This window comes from Pelodiscus sinensis, chromosome 1 (genome assembly GCF_052426305.1).
Source record: "Pelodiscus sinensis isolate ZL-2025 chromosome 1, ASM5242630v1, whole genome shotgun sequence".
NCBI lineage: Eukaryota > Metazoa > Chordata > Testudines > Trionychidae > Pelodiscus > Pelodiscus sinensis.
The window spans coordinates 214086211-214112948 of record NC_143052.1 but is presented as its reverse complement, the minus strand read 5'-3'; the positions used below and the strand labels follow the sequence as shown (position 1 = coordinate 214112948).

At 41.8% G+C, this 26738-nt stretch overlaps 1 protein-coding gene across 6 annotated transcripts in view; it reads right to left on the bottom strand.

Annotated features, from left to right (window-relative positions):
• Positions 1 to 26738, bottom strand: part of ADGRG2 (adhesion G protein-coupled receptor G2) — a 78473-nt gene that overhangs the window by 14494 nt on the left and 37241 nt on the right. For all 6 annotated transcript variants that reach the window (XM_075913798.2, XM_075913796.2, XM_075913797.2 and 3 more), the window contains 15 exons: positions 26456 to 26494; positions 23024 to 23094; positions 20561 to 20631; positions 18184 to 18223; positions 18009 to 18043; positions 16575 to 16672; positions 15855 to 15921; positions 14940 to 15412; positions 10646 to 10838; positions 10163 to 10319; positions 5517 to 5660; positions 5129 to 5251; positions 3567 to 3612; positions 3344 to 3447; positions 2029 to 2153 (listed from right to left, as the gene is read on the bottom strand). In XM_075913798.2, the coding sequence (XP_075769913.2) occupies positions 2029 to 2153; positions 3344 to 3447; positions 3567 to 3612; positions 5129 to 5251; positions 5517 to 5660; positions 10163 to 10319; positions 10646 to 10838; positions 14940 to 15412; positions 15855 to 15921; positions 16575 to 16672; positions 18009 to 18043; positions 18184 to 18223; positions 20561 to 20631; positions 23024 to 23094; positions 26456 to 26494 (1786 nt within the window). The remainder of the gene's footprint in view (positions 1 to 2028; positions 2154 to 3343; positions 3448 to 3566; positions 3613 to 5128; positions 5252 to 5516; positions 5661 to 10162; positions 10320 to 10645; positions 10839 to 14939; positions 15413 to 15854; positions 15922 to 16574; positions 16673 to 18008; positions 18044 to 18183; positions 18224 to 20560; positions 20632 to 23023; positions 23095 to 26455; positions 26495 to 26738) is intronic.

Sequence of the window (26738 nt, the reverse complement as noted above, 5' to 3'; positions counted from 1 at the left end):
CCAGTTGTCTTAGTTTAATATTGTTTAAATATTTTATTACTTCTGTCTATTATTTTTCTTTGTATATTAGGCTTTTTATTGCTGGAGTACTTCACCATACCAACACTCATCACATTACAATTAAGAGATTAAGCTAGGCCTGAAATCCCTTTTAAGGTGTATATGGAAACCTTGACTGTGGCAAATAAAAATCTAATGATAAGTGAGTAGAACAGTAAAAGGATGCTCTTAAATCATGCCAAGGGGTTCTCCTTGATGTAAATTGGCCTAAAGGACTAAATAACTGAGCCTCTATTTATGTATAGAGAAACCTACAGCTTACAGGGAAAGCTAATGTGCTGTAGCTGTATTTTATTGCACAAGAGCAACACAGTCTAACAACGTGTTGGTATTTCAGAAGTGTACTAGGCACATATGTATCTTATTCTTAAGAGATTCCTTGTTCTGCTTTATTTGGACAGTTTGTAGTAACCCTTTCCCAGTCCTTGGCTTCCAGCTATACAAAACTTCATGATAATTATTTTATTTATAAGATACTCTCCCCCTGGAGACTCAAATCTTGATATACACCCCTTAAAGTGCACTCATTCTGTTTACTAGTATGGAGGTAGAAATAATACCTACTAGAAAAAAATGACTACTAACTTTTCCATAACTGTTCTTTGAGATGTATCACAAGTGTCCATTCCAATATAGGGGTGTGCAAACCACAAACACAGCCATGAGAAATTTTTCCCGCAGTGGCACCTGACAGAGTGGTTCTGGTGCCCTCTGGTGCTTTGTGTTTGTAGTGCTAGTATAAAGGATCCAGACAACCTGGTATGTCCTCAGTTTCTTCTTTCCAACCAACTCCGAAAAAGAAGGGTAGGATGGAGGGTTGTGGAATGGACATGTGCAACACATCTTGAAGACCAACAGTTACAGGAAGGTTAGTAAATGCTTTATCTTCTCCAAGTGATTGCATATATCCATTCCAATGTACATGAATTCCAAGCATTTGCACAAGAGGGGTGAGATTGGAGTTGATGGACCGAAACAGGCATTATCCCCAGTCTGCTAAATAATGGTGTAATGACTAGAGAATGTATGCACTGACAACCATAAAGATGTACAAATGGCTGTAATCCCTGACAACTGTCTCTGAGCTGAGATAGAGAGATCTTTTTTCCTTTCAACAATCACTATGAAGAGCTGGGTGGACTTACAGAATGGCAGCAGCAAACACCTCTGCTTTAGACAGCATTTCAGCAGTGCCAGTCCCTCCAGGGCTGACAGTTTGTCCAGTACTGGACACAAAAGTCCCCACATAAGGGCTCACATAAGTCAATGGTGCCGACTGTGATGCCAAGACAGAGGAGTGGCCTGATTTAGGTTGCACTCTGTTCTACACTTCATGCGTGGCCTTCTGAAAAGTTGGGGAATATCCCTTCTTGGCTAGCTTTTCCATTGTGCCTTTTCCTCATCACCGGGAATGGCAAACAGTGCTGAGACTCCCTCATCATAGGAGGAGCACTCCACAGTGATGCCATGGTACTCGGTGTTGAGTCCAACCAGTTTGGCTTGGAGAAAGGTCTCAGCGCCACTTCCATAAGGGAAAACTTCAGTCTAGCCTCCTGATCCTTCTTGGTACAGGAAGTCCCTGCAAATTTGGTACCTAAATTTGGTACTCATTTTTAGAGGAAGAACAGCTCTTGTGCAAAAGGGGGGTTTTACGCAAAAAGGTGCCATCTACATGGATGCAAAAACCTCTTGCACAAAAGAGAAAGGAAGATGAAATGCAAATGAGAGTGCTGCATATGCAAATGAGTGCTCTATTTGCATTTGCTCTTCTGCAAGAGGCTTGCAGTATAGATGTAGCTTTAGAGAAAAAATTCTAGTAATTTTTCTTAGGGCACAAACACACCTACATTGGAATGGATGTGTGCAATCACTCAATGAAGAAAGAACTGATCCATTGTCCTTCATGGCAGTGGTTAGGGACAAGCATGATCAGGATTACAATGTCAGTTTATCTGTGCAGGTACTTACTCAAAGGCTATGTAGGTTACAAGAGTAATAGAAAGAAAAATTGCAGAAAGGCCACAGCCTATATAGGTGATAAATGTCAGAACCAGTGCTTGGATAGGTGGCAAAGTAGTATTTCGAGACAAGTCCTAAAAAAGTAAAAGAGAAATTATCTTTAAGGGGTATGCATCTTTGAAATAAACAAATGAACAACAACCCGCTCCACTGTATTCTTAGAAAATAACCATAGAAACATTTCTGTTCATGTTTGATCATATAAAATCCAGATTTTTAAAAATTAAAAAACGGGATCAAACTTGCCTCAAGAGCATTATTTTAGTATTGATTTATCCCCAGCTTCTCTTGAAGAAGAAGAATCACTCTTTAAAATTAAGGTCCCTGATTTAGCAAGGCATGTAAGTCCCATGCTAGCTGGCTCAGGCTTTTGGGGCTATTTAATTGTTGTGTAGCCTTTGGGGCTGTGATGGGGGAGAACCCAGAGTCTAAGATGCAGCCTGAGCCCAAACATCTACTCCATAGCTAAACTGTCCAAATCAGCTGGTGAAGGGCAGCTGCAGGTGTGGTAACTGCAATGCAGACACACTCTTAGACTTCAATGGGACTATTCATGAGTAGAGCCCCGTGTGGATAGAAATGTCTATGTGGGCTGAAGATATCCATAAATAAACATAGGGATCCAGAGGGCTCTACTCCCAAGAGCCACTGCAGCCAACAGAGAATAGCATTACTGCATCGTGCCTGGAAGCCAGTGCCTTGTGCTGGCAGCTCTTCCCGGCAATACAGTTGCACCGCCCACCTACGGCGTCTCTAGTCTGGGGCTGTGCAGCCCACTTGTGGCAGGACTGGGGCAGTGCGGCCGTGCTGCCAGGAGTTGCTGCTGGCACAGAATGCTGGTTCCCAGGCACAATGGGACCACGCTTTTCTCTGTTGGCCGCAGTGGCTCTTGCAGGTAGAGCCCTGCAAATCTGTGGATCCCAAAGTCTATGGCTACGTCTACACTGGCCCCTTCTTCGGAAGGGGTATGCTAATTTTGAAAGTGGGAATAGGGAAATCCGCAGGGGATTTAAATATCCCCCGCGGGATTTAAATAAACATGGAGAAAAGCCGGAAAAAAGCGTCTAGACTGGCCCGATCCTCTGGAATAAAGCCCTATTCCGGAGGATCTCTTATTCCTACTTCAGGTAGAATTTCTATCTGCACAGGGTTCTACTCATGAGTTTAACAACCTCATTTGATTAAAATTAAGCAAGTGCAAGAGAACTTTCCTGAATCAAGGACCCAAATGCACTCATTTTGGACAATATTTATAACTAATTACCAGCAAAACTCCAAAGCTTGTGAGGTGGTTGCATGTACAAACGGTTTCATTTGCTCTCCTTTCTTTAACTGTGCATCCTTCATATGACCAGCCTCCTTTGCCACCTATTACAGATAACAAGATTCTATTACGATGCTTTGTACAGTATCTCTTAAAACTGTTACCAAAATTTAACACAGCTGAGAGGGCATGGCATGTATAAAGGGTGATATAAAATACTCACCATTTTCATTAAAGTCCCAAAATGCACATCTAACTGTTAAATTTTCCTGTTTGAAAAAAATACACACATTTTACTGAATAATATGTTGATGAGCTACACGGCTCTGAGTATAAAATGGACAGAGAAGCAAGTACTGTCTATCTATAGCAATACAAAATAAAAAGGAAAAGGTAACTTCTATGTTAACCAAGATGTACCAGACTGAGGATGGATGAAGACAGCTACAAATGCCGATATACACTAAGGATGTTAAAATGTGTTTATTCGGGTAAATGTGTAACTGCTGAAAATTTCAGTAGTTATATATTTACACATGCCTCTCTCCCTGTGCTGCTGCCTCTGTATCAGAGGCAGCAGCGCAAGGTAGGCAAGCGGCTCCCCAGAAGCCAGGGCTCACCGGGAGCCAGCTTAAGAGAGGCAGCAGCGTGGGACAGAGGCAGCAGCGTGCGGGTGGGGGCCTGTGTGTAACTATGAAGGCTCATCTGTTTACCATTTACACGTTTACACTTTCACATCCCTAATATACACAACAAACTGAAGTTGGGCTATATGAAATCTATTAGAGCCTTCAGCTTCTTCAGAATTATTATTATTTCCTAGCTACCTGCTGTTTGGTTTTGAATTTAAGGTTTTATTTTAATCTTTCCAAGTTTCTCACATCCCTTATATTATCTTAACTGCTTGGACCATTTGACAAGTGTGTATTGCCTAAGGATATTTCTACACTTGCACCCTCTTTAGAGAGGGGGATGCAAATGCAGCTGAGCGAAACTGAAAATGAAGCGCAGATTTGAACTTCCCATGCTCCCTTTGCATAATCGCAGACCACTGCTGTTTAAAAATACCCTATTTCGAAATAACAAATGCTGTGTAGACGCATTTATTTTGGGAGAAAGCCCTTCTTCCAAAATAACCCTTATTCCTCATATAACGAGGTTTACCGGTTATTTTGGAAGAAGGGTAGTAATTGATATATAATATTATGAACAACAAATTCTGATTACAAAGACCTAGTTTTGGGGAAATTCCACACAGGGACTAGAATCTTGTCCTGTTTCAACATAGACTGTTTCTTGGGAGACATCCATGAACAAGCATGGAGTATTAGCCCCCAAAATGTATAGATTGCCCAAATCTGTGTGGCTCTAAGGACCATACCACAGGTTAAGGCTATATATACAGTATATGCTGTATACGGTCTCCTTGCTGAGTTGCCTCTAAAAGCCATTTTTCCAGTGCTTCCCTCTTGGCCATAACTGCCTAAACCCCATCCATTAGAAATTACCTAAAGGGAAACAACATAAAATAATACTAGTTGGATAGAAATTTGATATAACAGAGAGAAATCACAAAATAATGGCAATCAATTATGAATAAATAATATTTATTAATTAGCGTTAGGGAAATATTGGCTATGTTTGAAGCCCTGAAACCAATGAACTTAGATGGAAAACCACCAAAATACCACAGAGCAAATGAAGTAGTCTGCATATTTTGCATAAAACAATTCTAAGCAAGTCCACAAAATAGCATTTTGTAAACTGCTAAAGTGTAAAACATACCAAATTAGGCATGGTGTTCTGTAGAGTGACAGTAACATTTGCCTTCAAGTCACTAAGCGTGAGGTTAGCTACACTTGATGAAATGACATTGCTGATTAAAGAGATATTCTTCAATGAAGGATCCTGAAATAACAAAAAGGTAACAAAGAGTAACAAAAAAGTAAAAGGAAAAATATTAACTACAACAAGGGATACACATACATACATGCACACTATTTCAGTTATTACACAGATTAGAGCTGGGCAAAAATGTTTGAAATGTGAAAATATGATGAAAAAAGGAATGTTTTTGTGTGAAAATTTATGCTCGTTTTCCCTTCTCACTGTCCATTTTTGATCAGTTTTAATACAGAATTAAATATACATGTACAGGGTCCCGAAAAGTTACCTGAAATGGAGTTGTCTTTTCAAAAAAGTTGAATGTAATTCTAGATGCCAGAGGCTTATGTTCAGAAGGTAAGTTTGTCAACAATGATGAAGGCAGTGCAATAGCTCCAACACTATTTATAGGTGTTTGGGCACCTAGAGAAATCTGAAAATTAAACATAAAAAGGTACAATATTTTTTGTTGCTAATGGAAGTTTAGATTGTGCTTTAGGCTCAAGTCTGAATATAGGAACAGCATATACATAGCTATAGCATCCCAAAAGTGTCATTGGGAAGGAATCATGACTCACAATCATATTTCCTCTCAGTGGCAGAGTCAGTTTTTGCAACTTAAGGGGAAGGAGCTGATGGACCATTGGCTATGGGTTGGAAAGAAAGCCAGGCCACACATCCCCAGCAATGATAGTTCATGTCCCACAGGGCTGGGCCCACTTCCCCATTCTTGACACTGAGCCTGGGAGTATGTGGTTGCAGGGCTTTGGCCCAGCCAGCCATCTATCATGATGGAAAGGTGGCTAAGCCAAATTTGAGTGAATGGCATTATGATATAGTACATGAGGTTGCAGCACTAAAACCACCCCATGGGGTCACATTGCAATGCGCAGCGCAGGGAGCAGGTCCAGCCCTGTGGGTGAGGAGCTGCTGGCTGAATATGCAACAAGCTCATTCTCCAGCCCCATGTAAAAATTCACATTGCATACCTCCTGTTGTCAGCTGCATAATATGCTTGAAAAGGCACCTCACAAGCATCTACAGGCTGACATGGTGGTGGCTGTCCCCCTTGTCTCTCTATTAGCTCTGCCATTTCGTCCCATGCTCTTCTTTGGCTCCAGGAGAAATAATTTACCTCAGCCCTGAAAAGGCTGTAGCTCTTGCACTCAGCTATGGTGCTAACCTTGCTCCACTCATCTGCTCATGAGGACAGAGCATCAGCATTGTTAGTAACTCTGGGTATGTCTACACTACCACCCTAGTTCGAACTAGGGTGGTAATGTAGGCAACCGGAGTTGCAAATGAAGCCCGGGATTTGAATTTCCCGGGCTTCATTTGCATAACTCCGTGCGCCGCCATATTTAAATGTCCGCTAGTGCGGACTCCGTGTCGCACGGCTACACGCGGCACGGACTAGGTAGTTCGGACTAGGCTTCCTAGTCCGAACTACTGTTACTCCTCGTGAAACGTTTCAATGTTACTAAAAGTTTACGGCAAAATGGTTTTTAGTTGTAAAAAGAATTCCCCAAACCATTTTTCTATGACTCCAAACTGCTGTACAGAGCCATTGTTTGAAAGTGAAATTTAATAGTGCATCTTAAACAGAATTTGTTTATCCCAAATTTAACATTATTTCCTGCCAGATATCTGATACCATAGCTAGGAGATAAGATCAAGCCCTAAAATTAAAGATGCAGAATTTTGATTTGGCCTGTTATATAACCAAGGATATTTTGTAATATTTAGGTTTAAATCTAGTATCATAACTTGAACACTTTCAACATTTTGGTGTCTTCAGAGCTAGGATGTGCATGTGGACCCACCTTACCATTAATTATGATTACTACAAAGCAAAAGTTTGAAATGATTATTCTTCTTAAACTGTTTATTTTAATTCACTTGTTTATGGTACTGGTGAGTCATTAATTCTGGCAGATGAACCAGATAAACTGTAATTCAGTTTTCTCAAGACTTTAAAGATGCAATGTCGTACAGACAAGATATTGACTTTTAGCTAAGGTTTTGAGGGTATACCTTTAAGATGAAGTATGTTTTATTCTCTTTAACTTTCTGAGGTAACCAATAATAGGTTAGAGCTCCCAAAAGGTACAAAAGACCCTCAGAACTCAAGAGAAAAGTCTCTGTATATCTAAAGAACTGTCTCAGCCTAGAAACTTCCGTGCAAGCTTCCCAACAACACCCTAACAATGTGCATCAATCCTGCTCTGGAGGTCAGAGAGTGTGCAAGGGTAGTTCAAGCTCCAGAATCCAGTCTCTCACCTCTCAGGCTGTTAGCACAAGGGATGTAATCGACTAATCAACTAGTTGACTATCTGATAAGCAAAAGCTTATTGGATAGTTGACACACTAGTTGACTGGTCACTCCCACTCCCCTTGCTGTTTCTATCAGAAAGAAGCAGCAAGGGAGGGAAAGAAGGAGTGCTGGGGAGAGCCAGCTTAAAAGCCAGTTCCCCCCAGCTCCAGCTCCGTGGGAGGGGGCACGGGAGCAGTGGCAGCATTCCACCTTTGAAATGCACAAGATCCTTTGCTGGGGCTCTTGTACATTTCAAAGTAGAAGTGCCACATGGAACCTGGTGCCAGCAGAGTCCCCCACTGGCCCCAGACTCCATGCGGCATTTCAAAAGCGGAACGCCATGTGGCACTTCCACCTTTGAAATGTAGCAACAGCCGGGCAAGAAGCACCTTATCGACTAATTGAATAATCAATAGAACTTCTGTCGACTATTAGATTAGACGATTAATCTAATTTTAACATCCCTCATTAGCACTGACTCCAATTAAGTTTACAAAGGCATTTCCATCACTCTAATCTGGCCTAGCCACAAATTAGTTGAAAAGCTCTGCCAGTCTTCCAAATCTTCCAGTGCACCATGAAATTTACTTAGGAAATCAGTCCTGAGGAAATTCTGCACCAAAACATTAAAAATTCTTCATACTATATTCTAAAATTCTGCATATTTTATTTGTCAATAAATATATATGGAGGCTCCAGCATGGCAGTGGGGAGCAGGGGCCACTGGCTGCAAGGAGGTAGATCACCCTGCCACACACACTCACTCCTCCAGACAGACACAGATTCAGCAGTAAAGCTACACCTGACCCTGATACAGCACATGGTCCAGGCCCATCCCCAAACAACCTAGGGCAATTCCCCTATACGCCAGGTAAACAAACATAGCAAGCAAGAGGGACAGAATCTCAGACTCATGCCCCACCATGGGCCCCGATGCAGGTGTGAAGCAGGCACACTCAGCTTGGCAGTGTGGCAAAACTTAGCGGGGAGTGAGAAGATTCTGGGTGGGGCAGTCTGGGTGTAACCGGCTTGGTGGGCAGTCCAGGTGCAGGGTGAATCTGGATGCACAACGGCTCATTAAGGGGTTCTAGTGTAGGGGGAATGGGACTTGGCAGGGGAGTCCAGGTGAATGTTGTTAGGGCTCAACAGGGAGTGAGGATGAGGAGTTCAGTGGGGGAGTCCAAATCCTGGGGGAGCGGGGCTTGCTGCAGTAGGTTTCTGGGTTTAGCTGGTTGGAGCTCAATGGTTTGGAGGTCTGGGGTGGGGGACTTGTTGGGATGGTTCAGATGCAGGGAGGAGGTGGGGCCCATTGGTCTGGAAAGTTGATTATGGGGGCTCAGTAGGGGAGGTCTGGGTGCCAGTGTATGTGAGGGGGAATCTGCGTTCAGAGGGGATCTGGCTCCACAGAGATTGGGTAGACAGGGAAGCATCTCCCTGTACAGTGCTGCTTGCTCTGTGGCTGAGGAGCAATGGGGGCAAAAAGTGGAATGGGATGCAGAGCTTCTTGCAGTTCTTGGTCTGACCCAGCACTGGCTACTCTTTGCAGGGGAAGAGAAAGTCCCATCCTCCTCAGCTCAGCCAGAACTAGAAGCTGAGCTTGGCACAGGGTAGGAATGATTGGCTGGAGCATCCCAGTCCCACCCTTCTCTTTGTGATTTACCTCTCTGCCAGCTGCTCCAGATACCTGAAATGATGCATTTGCATTACTGGGGAGGGGCATATAACTATTCTTGTGGCTTCCTTTGCTTCCACATCATTTTCTGTGGGGAAGCAAAGAAATATGCGGCAGATATGAATTCTGTGCAGGCTCTGTGGGGCAGAATTCCCCAAGGAGCAGCAAATGTTAAGCTTCCATTACTACCTCCTTCCTGGTCTCACCACATACTTGTTCTTCACATATTCTTAGGAAAACAAAACTGCTATTATTTCACATTATTTGTAATATTCTAGAATGATACAAGCACCACTTATTCCTCAAATCAAACTGTTACCAACTTGCCTGGGAAGACAAACAGTGCTCTAATATTTGCTGAGGATTTTCCATCTCTCACAGACAAAAGCTTAAAGGCTTGTGTCATGCCCTTTAGAATTATCCCAAAATCAGGAGTGAAAAAACTTTTAAGTGAGAAAGTGGTGTTAAACTTTTCCAAGCACTTTCTCTTGGCAAGGCCCATGGGCAATAAGTGGCAAATATATATGAAAATATATATGAAAATTATCAACTAATAACTCTTTTATAGACACCCAATGCAATTCTAATACCACTTCTGACAGGTCAGGCCATCTGGCAAATCTGAAATTCTTCAATGCTCTAGTGATAGTTGATGAAAGGATTCACAATTTTAGGCTGCTGGAGTGGGTGTTTATAATTAAAATATTATTAATAAAGATCCTGTAATTATAGCAGACACCGACAGAAAACATCACGTGTCATATAATATTAAATAAAAATTAAACAAGCAAAATTATATGCATTTGCCCTTTGTTCTTCCTCCCCATAACCAGATCTGGATTTCAGATTCTCTTAATTAAATCTCTCTTTTTTTATTATAATAAAAGCTCTTTATCCAGAAAGAGTCAGGATTTACATTTTTAATTATTAAAATCATAAGCAGTTTTACCTGAAGATCTGATGAATCTTGGACAGAGAATGACATTTTGCTGAAGCTGCTGCTGTTGACTTTGGTGACTGCTAGAGCCAAGGCCGGGGAGGTAAAATTAATGGACTCCGTTGAAAAGTTCAGTTTTAAGGCAATGGCATCTACTATTTTTATTATTCTGTTAAGACAAAATATGCTTAGTATTAAAATGGGCCTATCTCTTCACTTTTAAATAGGCTGTTAAACAATATGCCAAGCATATTCAGATAACAATCGGGATTTTGCTTTGGTCAATCTTATGCCAGTGTAAATAAGAAGGAACACCACTGAAGGCCAAGCAGCTACATCAATGTGAAACTAGAGGAATCAGAATCATGCCTCTGACACAAAATTTCAGTTTTGGTAAGAAAAAAGGAAGTGTAGGCTGATAGTTTGCCTATAATGTATCACTTTACCAAGGTGACAAGCACAGCATTCAGTTCATCCACTTACAAAAATGTTTACCTTTTAGACATCGGGGATAGTACTGAATATGGAACATTTAAGAGATTGCTTATTGTGTTGACCATCTCTCTTGCAACTTTTGGCTCTATGCTCTGGTCCAACAGAGCACTCTCTAATTTGGATATGATGCTCTCAACTTCGGAGGAATTACTGGTGGCATGCGTGATGTTTGACAAATTATTCAAAATGTTTCCTATGACACAAGAAAAATAGTGTACATTAGTTGGAAATCATCCATGCTGTATATAGCAAACAAAACAAACCTAAGGGGAAAAACAAGACATTATGTGACGGCTACCATCTAGGCTGATATCCCAAAAACTGAACTCATGGACCTCCAGAACTAAAAGACAGACCCACTTGCTGGTGGGTTACTGTGAACTAAGTCTGCTAGAAGCCACGTGACCCTGCCTCACTGACCCCGAAGAAAGAGCAGAAGGGAAGTCCACTAAGCAGCATACAGTGGTTGCAGGGAAGCCAGCCATTCAGAGGGGCTGTTGGAGCAACTGGTCAGAGGCCAGAAGAACCATATAAAATGCTCCAGTTACTGCCTGGAGTTAGAAGAGAGCTGACCATATTTCTAGCTGGCTGGAAGAGCAGCAGGACCATGGACAGCTCAATATGGACAGGGAATTGGGGAGATGGAAAGGTTCCTGGCTGGCAGTGAGGAATGAGCAAGAACTGAGCCCAGGGAGGGCTCCAGTAAGACAATGCTGCTGGGGAGGAAGTCCTCGGGATATGGCCCCATACCAGGACTGGGACAATTTAAAGACTGTATATCCTGGAATGGCTTTGCTCTGTTCCACCTACAGACATGTAACATGTGACCCAATGAAGAAACCATCCACGCAAGAGGGCGCTCTCAAGAGGTAGGTGACAACCCTGTTCCACAAAAACAGAGACTGCAAGCACAAACACTTGACCAGGGGTTGCTTGTGAGAGGCAAGTGGTGACCCCTTTATAGTTACAATTACACAACCAGGAGGTTTCACAATAGGTTATTAATCAGGATTCAAGCTCATTACTCATTTGCCCACACACGTAAGTATCTTAGGCTCTAAAAATATTACAAATTTTAATGTTTTTTATTTAAAAATAAAAATAAACTTTGTTACAATATCCCATAGCATAGCACAATAATTTTTTCTTCCAAAATTCCACAGTGAAAGGGACAGGAGTTGACTTTTTCACTAAAATGTGCTCCACAAAATCAGCTTGCAGTGTTTTTGAAACTGTGTTGGTGGATGAGGTAATATCATTTGTTGCACCAGCTTCTCTGGTACAGAGACAAGCTCCCAAGCTCACAGAGATTTCTTCTTTAGGTCAGAAAGACTGTTCTGTGTAAGCTCAAAAACTAGTGTCTTTGTCCAAGCTGATCCAATTAAAGATATTACCTCACACACCTTGTCTTCACAGAGCAAGCCTAGCCCAGAAAGTGGACATTCATCACTAATTAATCACTATGGAATGTTACTGTTCACATATATAAAGTAGATGAAAAGTACCGATGTAAGTGGACCATGTTTTGTTTAAACTAATTAGCCTGCTAGTTTTAATTTTATACCCTTAAATTGAGAGGTATTGTTAGAAAATATGCATTAATCAGTAAAGTATTTATAGCTATGGTATAATCTTGGCTGCCCTACATATAAGAAGGACTGGCTGGAGAGAAAGAAGCAGGAGGCACTCCACCTAGGTTTGAATAGCTGACAAACTTCAGATTCATAGGAACAGTGAGACCAGTCAAGGGAAGGATACATCTCAGTTCTGTAGTTCTTTTGTGCTTGTTAAGAATAAAGTGACAATGATTAAGAAATTCCTTGTCCAAGCTTGTGTTCCCTGCTTTCCTGCCACATTGTCCCTGAAGAGGTTAAATTAGAAACCAGAGTTCCCACAGTTGAGGTAGAATTCTAGGGAAGTGTATAAAAGCAACTTGGGAACTAGGGAGGGAAGTCTAAGGCATCAATTACAGATTGTGGGGCACCTGGACTGTGGAGTCCCACATCTCAAGAAGGGCTGCGATAAGAGGATGAAGCCTGTGTATGTGCCTTAGAGTCTCAGAGCAAGAAATAGTGAGCAGTCCCTGCCCAAACCTATTTGATTCGAAGCAGTTGAGAGCAGAGTTGACAGTACGTACTGGGACTTACCAGTACACAATATTGGGTAGCTGAGATCCTGGACAACACAGAGGGGTGGCTCTGGACCCCTCAAACAGCCAGGGCAGAAGGGGAAGGCCTGGGAACCAAACTCCCCCTGCCAGCCCTTCATGACTGCCATTGCTGTAGCAACCAAAGGCTGCAGAGATGGCAGTTGGGAGCCCAGGGGCTCCAGTGATGATTTAAAGGCTGAGGGCTCCTACCGGGTCTTTGGCTCCCATTGCTGCAGTAGAGGAAGCTGGGAGCCATGAACCCTTTTATATAGCAATGCCCCAGGGCAGCTGCCCCTTTTGCTCCCAGCTTGTTGGCAGCCCTGCAAGAATGGTTTGTAGAGACCTGTTCTGGCCCACTTTCACCTCCAGATATAATGATCAAGAAGATTAGCATGTAAGTATGCAGGGCTCTGGGTGACCAGTACTTTCACTCCATCCAGCAATCATAGCAGAAATGCAATCCATGGACTAGAAACCCCAGGAGACTAAGCAACAAAGTGCCTTCCACAGAAGATTTGATTGGCTAAATCTCTCTGTGACCTTGGATGGCTCTAGACTCACTATTTAAGCACAGAGAAAATTCCCAGAAAGCTGTTTGTACACTTCTGCAGCATCAGGGCTATTGCTGCAATAAAGCCCACTTTCATTTGCTGCTTCTGCCTCTGTTCTTTGGCTCTGCCTCTTTGCTTGACCCCAGTCCCTGATTCTAGTTTCAGTCTCTGACTATATCTCCATTTCCTGGTGCTGTTTCTGACCTTTAGCTTGACTCCTGGTTTCGGATTCTGGCTCTGACCTCTGACTCCTGGGCACAACTCCTGCTCCACCACTAGGCATTACTCCTGTGCTGACCACTTGACAAGTCTCCTGGTTCTATTCGCTAGGCAAGACTGCCCACATCCTGGTCATGGCAAGAGGTGCCTTGGAACCAGTGAGCATAGGCCTCCACCAACTGTTTTTAAAAGTGGGCATCAGGAAGTGTACTAGCAGAATGGCAAGACTGCATCATAGTGTCCCTGTGTCAGGGGAAAAGGATCTTGAATCAAGTGCTGCAACTACAGGCTGATCTTACTGCTATTGGTCCTTGGAAAGACCTTCCTTCATGTTCGGCTTTGTAGGATGCAGCCACTCCTTAATAGACTTCCACAGCAATCAGGTTTCACTATAGGGTGGCTGACAATGGATGATGTCCATTACCCTCTGACTCAGCTGCACCAAGAATTTAACCACCCACTTCACCTGGCCTATATCTGCATCAAAGTGGGTTTTGAGCTGGTTGACAGATAGCACTTTAGTGTGAACCAAAGAGAGCTGCAGTTCCAGATACACAATCTTCAGACAGATACCAGTGGAAAGGTGTGCATTGCTTCGTGGATTTCTGTACATCTTCAGCTATGCAGTAGGATGTGTTCTCTCCCTGGCAGCCTTCTGCTGAGCTATCAGCTGGATAGTAGGACTTCCCGTGCCACACATCAGTCAAGGCTGGTCAAGCCACTTTCATTGATTAAGACTATGACTATAATGTTGCACTATATATGTGGAGAACCAGAGAATTTACACCCTGCCCTTCAAAGTTTCCAAGATGCTGCCCACATCATTGTGTTGAATGTTTCATGGGAGAAGACAAATGTCCAGAAACTTCTAGCTGATCCACCAGAATTGTCAAAAAAAAGTGGGGCCAAGCATCGTGAACAGCACCAATGAGTTAAGCTACCAAGGCCACAATCAGAGTTCAAACTGTCAGAGCAAGCCAGATGTTCTGCAAGAAATAGCTCTCATCACTTCCTGCATGAAGTCCATGAAGACTTATTTTAAATTCAAACTTACATGATGATGTCTCTGCCTAGGTCTGTCATTCTCTTATTTGTTTATTGCATTATGCCTATCCAATGTGTGGTGCTAGAAACAGAGCACATAGGCCATTAACTTTTATTGAGTCTACTTGTAGAGTAAGGCACTAGTCAGCATGAGCAATGATGGTCGAATGTGTTCCCAGAGAGTGTAATGTATTTTATTAGGTATGCTATATTACTTTAATACGTTTTCAAACGTTCTTAAACAGGTAATAAACAGGTAATATCTCAGTTCTGTGAGGGGGAAAAAACTCCCTCAGACAGAAGAGGCAGCTTATCAGCTTGTCATATTTACCTGTTGTGTTGTTGGCTCTGGTAGCTTGGCTAGAATGAATACCAGGAGGAGTAGTGATGGTAGGTTCAGTGGAGGAAACAGGAGCCACGCTTGAAGTTTCCGTTGAAGAAACAGTAGAAGGAACTGCAAGTTTGGGTGGAGATGTAGGAAGAGAAATGGTGGTGGATTTGGTGAAAGGCATAGCAGGGGAAATTCTAGTGGTATGGACAGGAGAAGATGTAGCAGGAGGAATTGTAGTGGTAAGTGGAGGAGAAGCAGCCTGGGTAATTGTAGAGATATAAGGCATAGCAGGGGGAACTGTGGGTATAATACTAGGTGTGTCTGGAACATGAGGAGGAAAAGTAGTGGTATGTTTTGGGGAGTGAAAAGCTTGACCAGACAAGTCATTAGAAATTTTAGTGGATGAAGCACCAAGAGAAGGTGGAGGTCCAAGTTTGCTAGGGGTCGTATATATAACTGGGTCTTTTCCATCACTATAGCAAAAATAAAAGAAAACGGTATGAAAGTTGTGGTAAGCTTAGCATTCTTTATATAATAATGAACACAATTTAATAAGACTTCAGTAAAGGGAACCTTTACATGAAGGGCACATTGTTGTAATTAAAATACTGCATCAGATTAGATGACTGTAGTACTCTAGCAACATATACTATTGATTTTGGTCACATTTTGAGGATACAAACACTCATCAGTAATTCATGTACTATAATAGTAACACCACTTTGGCTGCCTACTTTGTGGATGGTATCCAGACTTTGGACCTTGTAGTATGTGAAAACCCATGTCATTGAGTTTTACTCATGGAGAGTCCCTTCCCAATTATTATGGTATGGCTGAGGTGTTTTCCAATGCATCCCAAGCTAAAAACAGAATATTCCTTAGTTAGGAAAGCAAGCCTTTGCTATTTATACTTACCATTGCAATTTTTGTAACTCTTTAGCAGTTGTGGATGAAAACCATAGAGCTGAACAGAAGCACAGTTCTATGGTGACAAACAAACAAAAAAGTATTATCCTGATTTGTCCAGTAGCATGGAATTTTCTTCGTAACCATTATACAAAATTGTTGAAAATAATATATTTGACAGTTTTAATTCCATAAAGCATTTTGAGATATTGTTTGTATCAATAAAATAAAATAAAATAAAATAAATATTACTACACCCTCACATCTTTGCAGGGTGAGGTACAAGCTGATATAGATAGCTGAAATGGCTCTTTTTGGCTATTGCAAACAAAGGGAGTATAGAATGCACAACTTCATGACTTATAATTGAACAAAAGATAGCATGATCCACTAACACAAAAATACTTGTACCATATCAAATAGCGTGGCCGCTGGTACTTCATTAATTTATTATACAAACATATTCAGCAGTTTTTCTAACACAAAATTTCCCCAATAAATACAAACACTATATACATTTCCATATCTGACTATCCAAAATATAAAACACAGTAGAGACACACTTCATATGTACTGTACCTAAAGCCAACTCTAATTAACCCTTGTATTTTTAAAATACATTTATTTTCTTTCCTGTTAAAACATTTACAGGTCATCTTTAAAATTATTATCCTTAGACTGAAGAGGGAGTCTGTAATAAAACAATATTAAATATTAAAGACAACTTACCAATTTGGACTATTTCTGTTCTGTCTTTTAAGGATGCTATTATTTTGCTTATATTTGCAGTCTTGGTCAGATTTATTAGAAACTTGCAGATTGATATACTGCAATCAGAAGAAAATAAATTGTAAACAAGAAACAGATTTACCTTTAGATGCTGTATACTGAAATACCAGCAAAATGTGAATTAACGTACCATTTCCCAACCTATTTTCAGATTTGAGGAATATTTTTATGTTAACAACCTAGAGTTTTCCAATTAAAAATAGAATGAAAGTAACGGGTTGTGCTTGTTTATCCTCTCCTGGCTCCACAGAAATGCCAGATTCTGCACTGCACTCAGTTAAGCCAGAAAAGTAGGTGAATGAAGATACAACACAGTGAATGAGTTTAAGTGATAGGCTGAAACCTCTGTTTAAATAATGTAATACTGAGAAGATGAGGATCCCAAATCTTACCATGTAAAATAAGGGGCCAGTGTAAGAGCCCTGGCTTTACACCATAATCACAAACAAGGAATCAGTCTGCCACTTCCTGACCTTGCTATCACCTGTGGAATCCAGCCAGTTGTCTCCCTCATGCAAATAAAGGAGACTTCCTTTCCAATCCCCAGAGCATGCCAGCCAGCAACTACTCTTTCTCATGCTGAACAGCAATGGAAACAATTAGAATGCCCTTCCTCCCAACCTGGGCTTCCCAGAAGATGTGAAGAAGTCAAAATATCCTTAGTATATCACTTCTGCCCAGACCCCAAAGAGGGGCATTCTGGCTAGGCCCCAGCACACCACAAGTCAAAAATATGTCCCCTTCAAGAGCAATGACTTACAGGGAGGGAGGCTGGAAAGTGCTTATGTGCCAGCAGCGAGTGTGCCCATACCCAGGAAAGAGGCATTATAACCCAAGGCTGGGGGTACGTGTGGCTGACCAAAAATGATCAGTTATCCCCTTGCAAAGTGGGAATTGGAGGAGGGACAAATGTCCTGCTCCATCGCCAGCACCATCGCCTTTGTTCTTCTTCTTCACCGCTGGCCTGGTCCAAACCTCTTCTCTGCTGAGAAAGGGGGGAGCATTTTACTTTGCATGCAGCAATGCTGCGGGGCTGCAGAGGTGAGGTTGGCAAGGAATTAGTTACATTCCCTTGATCCTTTGCCCTATTACCCACCATGTTGCAGATTAGAGTACCCTGGCAGCTGTTTTAACATACACTAACTGGCAATGGTCCCTAAAGATGTACTCTGGCCAATCTTCCTCCCTTTTCTGACACATTTGGGCAAATGGGATGAGGAGTTAACCCATGGACTCTGTCTGCCCCTTGGTCCTGTTTCCATTTATTTCAACTGAAGCAAGATCATCCTCACATTTGATTTCCTAGCTTGGCTCAGTTATAGTACAGGATCTGAGAAGGGTAAAATTATTATTTAAAAATGTAACATGGCAGACCTTTGGTTTTCTGCAGCACACTCCATAACAGAAGACTGTAAGGAGAAATAAAATAAAACTAAATTATTCTGTCCACAGAAAACAAGTTTGGTCATCAGATACCGAGAAATAAATAGGAAGTACATGTTTCCAAATAGATATAATAACCAATAAGCACACAAATAAAAGTGCTTACCTCACTTGCATCTTGCAATGTTTTGTTGAATTCTGAAATTCTTTAAAATCAAAGGTTAACTATAAGTGGTTTATTCTACAAATGTTTATAAAGAAGATATTCACAAAAGTTAAAATGATATGAATGAAACTATTATATATACTATTTCTTCAAATGTTATTTGAAGTCTACTTAGAAATGATTTCTTAACCTGCTAACTTGAAATCATATTAAATTATATACCATATTTTCGCACATATAACCCAGGGGTTATATGTGTTTTTACAAACCCTGCACCCTCCCTGTGGGGTATACTCGAGTGCGGGGTATACAGATTTTTTTAAACTCACCTGGTGAGTTCCTGCTCATCCTCCTGGTTCCTGCGCAGCCGCAGGAACCAGGGGGATGAACACTCCCCCGTCTGGAGGCTGGTGGCTATGCAGGAACCAGGGCAGTGAGTGCCCGCAGGAACCTCCCCCCCTGCACCGTAAATTAACGCATATACCCCCCAGCACAGAAAAGTCTTGTATACCCTGTGGGTTATACTTGTGCGCGGGGTATACAAGATTTTTTTTTACTCAATTTGGAAAAACTGCAGGGTATATTCGGGTGCAGGGTATATTCGCTAAAATACAGTAATTACTTTAAAAGGGAAAATTTATATTATTAGAGTAAACAACATTTGTTAACAAAAGAACTGTTTAGCATTTTGGGTGACAATGTTGGAGGAAATAAAATTTAATTGTTATCACTCATATAAACTTATTTTATTGTCAGTTCACTTAGTTTAAAGTAATTTAATATGGAGCATAGACAATTTCTGACTTGTGTTCTTATAAGGAAGTATGGGAAACACAATTAGAACTTGTAAATGAAGTCTGGGCATGGATTCAGAAGGGGCATATAGACTCTTGTAAACAAGGTCTGTCCTTCGATTATAAAATAAGCACAGACTTCAAAGAGATTTAAAAAAAATTCTAATGTATAGCTTATCTCTTCAGCTTTGTTCAGACCCATACCACACCAACTTTAAATTTGATGCAAGGAAACAGGAAGAGCCAGTAGAGGGAATAAAAAATAATGTAATATGACCCAAAAAATGAGGTAGGAAAATGACCTTAGCAGTTTTGTTTTGCCCAACTGAGAGTTGTGGATGTTTGCAAAGAAACAAACATACATCTCTTAGGACATTATGAAAGAAGTGGCACCAGAGTCCAAAACAGAACAAAGTGAATGTGACAAATGCATATAGATTATCATAGCCTCAACAATATTCAATTTTCATTTCCTAAGTTAAATGAGATCAAAACTGGGTCAACTCAGTTTTTCTGATGAGCAGACACATTTGAATTCACAGCTGACCACATACAAGTGATCAGATGTTTTTCCTTTAATTAGGCTGTCAGTACACATCGTGAATTTTACTCAGCTTTAATACACTTTTTTATTTTCTTACTATGGCCCTGATTCTGCAAAGGACTTAATGTAGATAAACCCCTGCAACTGTATGGAGCTCAGCTGAAGTTGCAGGATAAGAATCTAAATGAGGATTGTAAATGCGACTATTTGTAAAATATTAAAAAATCAATACATAAAACTAAAACTAAGAATAATCTAAGCCCATGGTGTCCAACCAGTTCTGAAGCAGTAGCCACTATAGGGCATGTCTACACTAGGAAATCATTTCGAAATAACTAAATTCAATTTAATAACTCCCAATTTTACAAAAATCAAACTAGTAAGTCCCCACTATGGGGAAGCCTTGAAATTAGTCCAAGACAAGCTTCGTTAACATGGACGCACTAGCTTGATTTAGACCCTCAAGAAGCACTGGGGAGTAATTTGTTTGGATTACTCTGGGGAGTAGTTATTTCAAAATAGTGGAACTGGAGCATCCACACTAACGCTAATTTGAAATAACTATTTCAAAATTAGCATTATTCCCCAAGGAAAGCAGGAGTACAGATTCTGAAATAGCAGCAAGGTGTGGCAGTGTGGATGCTCCACTTATAAATTCAATCTAAGGGGGATTATTTCCAAACAACGTCCTAGTGTAGACCAGGGTATAGTGGATACTGCTATAGTGAACTAGCCACACTTAACCAGACAAGTAGCCACATTATTAAAGCCAACGAGCTACACTCAGCTAGCCAAACAGCCACGTGTGGCTAGTGGCTAGTGTGTTGGAATACTATGGGTCTAAGTAATGTAAATTTTACCCATACCATGAGAAACTAGTGAAATTCCTTCTATATTCCTTAAAATATTATTCATTCTAGAATTCAGAAATGAGACATGAAAAATCTGCTGATGTAACAGTTCTCACTTACTCTTAAATACAACCAGTATTCAGCAGAATTGGAAGAGTCAATTTATTTGGTAAGTATAGATTACGTACTTTTCTTGTAGAGTAGGTGTTGTAAATGGAATAAATTTTGTAACTTTATCACTGGTGGTTACATCATCAATCTGTTAGAAACAAAGATTCCAAAAATAAGCAAAAATTATAATTCTTATATGATTTGTTTTAAACTAACAATGCACATCTTACTCATCTTAATCTGAAATTGAAAAAGGAAGAAGCACCCATTATGAACACATTTTGAAACACATATGAATAGAAATCTTAACAACTGTGACCACTGGATGCCACTAGCAGAGAGCACAGAGGGTACATAGGATTTTTAGGAATTCCCTGGACCAGATATATGCATGATAGTTCACCAGTTCACCAAGGTTGGCACGTGAGCTATCTACCAAAACCAGAACCCACTGGTATTCTTAATCATTGTGAAATGTATGCATGAAGAATAATTAATGAATTATACAACTATACTGAAAATAATTTTCTTAAGGTCTTGGAATTAAGAAACTCTTTTCAGATAGGAGGTAACAGATACCTCTCTGAATCTGCTCATTTGTCTCTATGCCTCACAGTGGAAATTTGCATACTGAGCCACAGGCAAAAGAAAAGATAGTGAACCCTGCACTAGAGGAAATCTACAGAAATAAACAAAGGGGCAGGGTGTCTTGATTATGAATAAAGTCAAAGGATGGGACTGGTATATCTTGGGTGGGCAAAAAGCATTCTGAGTCCTTCACTGAGAAGGCAAGCTGACAGCATGGTTGTCTCATGTAAGGAGGGTTATACCAGCCTAGCTGTAAACCATTGAAGGATTTTGGGGACACGTCTACGCAGCGGGGCTAAAGCCAAAATAAGCTATGCAACTTCAGCTATGTCAATTGGGCAGCTTAAATTGAAATAGCTTATTTCAGCTTTTGGCACTGTCTACACAGCAGGAAGTCAAAGGAAGGGCATACTTCCTTCAACTTCCCTTACTCCTCGTAAAATGAGGGTTACAGGACTCGGAGTAAGAAGTCCTTTGGCTCGACGTTATTTTGACATTATGTTAAAGTAACTGATTGCAGTGTAGATGTGCCCTATGAAATAATGCTTCTGTGCAGACATACCTTGGGTGAGCAGTACTTGGTTAGATGTAGGAGCATTTTGTTAATAAATTCCAGGTTCTAGAACATTGTGTTATTTTATTTTATATGTAAGCATTTGTTTCCAGTACCTGTACTTCTACTTGCTATACATGAATTACTATGCTTTGTTAAATAAACTTACATTTAATTTCACTATAAACCTACCCAAGTGCTATGTAGTAAGTGGAGTGATGATCTGAGGAGGAACTGGTAAGCTGGAATGTACTGTTTCTTTGGAAGCAGCAAGCATGTGACTACTGGGGCTAGACACTTCAGGGAAGCACTTGAAGGATGGGGGTATATCATTCACTGACCTATACATTAACAGTGGGCATAGGAGGCCTAGAGGGAAGTGCGTGTCTGTCCTTGGTCAGCAGAATAAGGGAGGAGATCCACAAACAGGCACAGACAAGACTTCTTCACCTACGGGCAGGGAGTAGCAAGGTGTCTCAGTCCTGGGGACCTCTAGGATATGGCACAGCAGCAACTGGCATTTCGAGAGTTACTGCACATACTGGACATCTTTCTGAAAGGGACATTGGGCATCTATTACAATGTGATATGGTGCCAAAGGAACTATTAGATATTATAAAGCACTTTCAAAGATACTTTAACCCTTATTGGTATAATAATTGTAGAAATACAGTTAACATAATAGCATCCTCTCAGCTACAGGTTGAACCTCCCTGGTCTGGCACTCTTAGGACCGGATTGGTCCCGAACAAGGGAATTTGCTGGACCAGGGGAGGTCAGGCATCCGGGATCTCCTGGGGCTCCCCTCCTGGCTTCTGCCTCAGGAGATCCCGGAGGCCTAATCTCTGGCTCACCTGCCTGGTTCTGCTGCACCCTTCCCCCTCCCTCTCCCCCCAGCCAGGGCTCTGCTCCCTGCCCCCAACCTCACATGATGGCAGCTGCTCCCTGAGTTCTCCAACCCATGTGGTGGCAGCTGCTCATGGGGTTCCCCAGCCCTGCACATGGCAGCAGCTGCTCCTGGGGCTATCTACCCCAGGTCACTGGCCCTGCTGGTTGCAGCAGACCAGACCAGCTTCACTCCCAGCCAATCTCAACCTTTGGGGCCAGGACTCTCTGGTCTAACAACATCCGTGGTCCTGCTGGACCACGGATGTCGCTGGACCAGAGAGTCCTGGACGAGAGAGGTTCAACCTGAACCAAACAACTATGGAAACAGAACATATCTAAAGCTATGTTCTGACTATGACAGAATCACCATATATTGCTCCGTTAATTATTTATTTTAAGACAAATTGTGATATAAGAATTAACAGTTTACAGAACATTTTAAAATAGCATTAGGATAGGATTAACTTAAATGGGCAGAATGGATAATGGATAAAAAATTCTTAGGACTTACTCTTACAACATTTCCTGAAGCATTATTGCTTTTTTCACTGTAATTAAATTTTACAGAGCCCATGTAGCAAACTAAATACAAAAAGATAAACAATATTAATAATAAAGTTCATGGTTAACTGCTCGATTTATAACCATTTTGAGAATTATAATTTCACTTTTTTTGTATAAAGTAATAAAATAACATAAAAACATAAGTTCCTTAAGGGGTTCAGCAAACATGTGGACAAGGGGGATTCAGTAGATATAGTATACTTAGATTTTAAGAAAGCCTTTGACAAATTCTCTCATCAAAGGTTCTTAAGCAAAGTGAGCTGTCATGGGATAAGAGGGAAGGTCCTCTCGTGGACTGATAACTGGCTAAAAGACAGGTAACAAAGGGTAGGAATAAATGGTAAGCTTTCAGAATGAAGAGAGATAATTAGTGGTGTACCACAAGGGTTCATACTGGGACCAAGCCTATTCAACCTATTTATAAATGATCTGGAGAAAGGGATAAACAGTGAGGTGGTAAAATTGGCAGATGATACTAAACTGCTTAAGATAATTAAGACCAAAGCAGTCTGTGAAGAGCTTCAAAAAGATCTCACCAATCTAAGTTATTGGGCAACAAAATGGCAGATGAAATTTAATGTTGATAAGTGTAAAGTAATGCACATTGGAAAAAATAATCCCAACTATACATACAATATGATGGGGATGAATTTAGCTATCACTATTCAAAAGAGAGATCTTGGAGTCACTGTGGATAGTTCTCTGAAAACATCCACTCAATGTGCAGCTGCAGTCAAAAAAGCAAACAGAATGTTAGGAATCATTAAAAAAGGGATAAACAATAAGACAGAGAACATCTTATTGCCTCTGTATAAAACTATGGTACACCCACATCTTGAATACTATTGTGATGGGGCAGACAGGCCCCGCACTGAAGGGCAGGGAGTAGCCCACACCCAGCTGGCTGAGAAGGCCCTGCCCCTCCAGCCCTGCTGGGCATGCTCCCAGCAGAACCAAGGTATAAAAACAAAGAGAGCCCTGCAGCCAGAGAGGCCGCAGGGAGAAGGAGGAGTTCAGGCTGTGCTGGTGTTGCTACAGCAGCTGAGACCTGAATTGCTGCCCGTGGCCACCCTTGGAGCAGAGCCAGCAGCTGCCAACCCCAGAGAGGCAGGAATTCCCACAGCCACAAGGCCAGCCCCGGTAAGGACCAGCCTGGGAGGCCAGAGACTACAGGGGTACCAGAGTGTGGTAGGAAGCAGCCCAGGGAAAAGGACCAACAGTGCGGCTCAGCATGTATCAGCTGGATTCCCTGCCGAGTGGGCAGGAGCCATAGTCCCTGCCTCAAGGGCCCTGGGCTGGGACCCGGGGGAGAGGGAGGGCCTGGGTCCCCCTACCACCCTTTTCCCTGCCCTGGACAATCAACCCCTGATCCAGGAAAAGCTTCTCTGGGTGGCTAGGCTTCAAAAGCTGTATTGACCCTGATAGAGGGGCATTGACTTTGTGGCAAAGCTGAGGGCGGGATGAGCCCCTCAACAACAACAATGTACATATGTGGTCGCCTCATCTCAAAAAAGATATATTGGCATTGGAAAAGGTTCAGAAAAGGACAACAAAACCTATTAGGGGTTTGGAATGGGTCCCATATGAAGTGAAATTAAAAAGACTGAGACTCTTCATCTTAGAAAAGAAGAGACTAACGGGGGATATGATAGAGGTCTATAAAATCATGACTGGTGAGGAAAAATGGAATAAAGAAAAGTTATTTACTTGTTCCCATAACATAAGAACTATGGGCCACCAAATGAAATTAATAGGTAGCAGGTTTAAAACAAACAAAAGGAATTTTTTCTTCACACAGCACCCGGTCAACCTGTGGAACTCCTTGACAGAGGAGGTTGTGAAAACCAGGATTTTAACAGGGTTCAAGAAAGAACTAGATACATTCACGGAAGTTAGGTCCAGCAATGGCTATTCGCCAGGATGGGAAGGAATGGTGTCCCTAGCCTGTGGCTGAGAACGGGTGATGGGAGAAGGTTTGCTTGAAGATTCCCTGTTCTGTTCACTCCCTCTGGGGCATCTGGCATTGGCCACTGTCAAAAGACAGGATACTGGGCAAGATGGACCTTTGGTCTGATACAATATGGCCGTTGTTAATTCAGTCTACCGTCGCTGTATCATTCTATATTCTTTTGTCATGCTTATTCATTTCATCTCTCCTAACTAAATATTTCTAATATCTTTATTTTCTCTGAACAACTTATATTTCTCCTGTATTATTTTCAAAATAGAAAAACTAGATCCTCAACAGTGACCAAGACTTTGATCTGGATGAAGACTGTTTTATATTGCTTTCTCAATTTTAATCTGCTCTATATGTTTCAGGCTAGCATAGGTAGAGTCTTCCGGTGGCATACACATGATGTAGTGACTCCTATACAACTCTCCTACTTGTGATTAGATAAGGGATGAGGCTGAAAGGGAAGGAGCAGTCTAGCTACTCCAGTGGTCTCCAATACAGTGCCCATGGGCGCCATGGCGCCCGCCAGGCCATTTCTGTGCGCCTGCCAAGTGATCGGGGCTGGGCTGGCCCCACCCCCAGGCATGTGGCGCATGGGCAGAGCCAGTCCCTGGGCACATTGGCAGAGCCAGCCCCAGGTGCGCAGCACATGGTCAGTGTTGGCCCCAGGCGCACGGCAGTTAGGTGGCCCCACCCCCAGGTGCGCTGCACGAGATCTGTGCCGGCCCCAGGCGTGCGGCGTATGGGGGGTGCCGGCCTAGGCGCGAAGCACATGGGCGGCTCCGCCCCCGGGTGAGTGGCGCGAGGGCTGTCCTGGCCCCGGGCTTGCAGCGTATGGGTGGCGCCGACCCGGGCGTGCGGCATAGGGGCAGCACTGGCCCCGGGCATGCAGCTCATGGGCGGCCCCGTCACCAGGCGCACAGCGCATGGGCGCTACCGGCTCCTGGGCGCATGGCACTGGCTCCGGGCACACCATGATTTACTGGACTGCCTTAGCCATTGGGAGTGAGTCATATGAATCACTCCATTGGCTATGCACTACTCAAGGCTCATTATATATACAGCTTGCTATGCTATCTTTGGGGCAGCTCTATACCAGGGGAACAGCTGTGTTTCCTGTTTCTGTCTAATCAATGATGTTACTTTCCCTCTTACTATATGACAACTAGAATACAACTGACACAATTTAAGCAATGGATCATATTCCCATATTCCATCATGATGGATATCATAAAAATGTGTGTAATGAAGCAAATGGATATTTAAAATTGTTTCAAAATACTTTGAGTAGTTTTAGCAATGTTACTGAATTCACTGTTCAATACAGAACTGGCATTCCTACATATTTTCTAAAATACCAAAAAAAAAAAAAAAAAAAAAGAGAGAGAAGGAGAAAACTACTATATAAAGATAAACATGTACCTGTCTGGTTTGCCTCTGGCCATATACTTAAAGTTCTATCTAAAAAGGAAAGGATTTTTTTTTATTAACAATACCACATGAAGTTTTTATTTTCAAAACTCTATCAATGCAAATGTAATGAAGGGGCTGGCTAACCAGCCAATATGATAAACATTTTAAAGTTGTGAAAATAATGATCTGGGGCCAAATTTAACACTAGTTTAAACAACTAAAACTCTACTTAATATAAGAGTTTTATCTCTCTTGTACCAGATCTCATTCTAAATTTTGTATTTGTGCACAA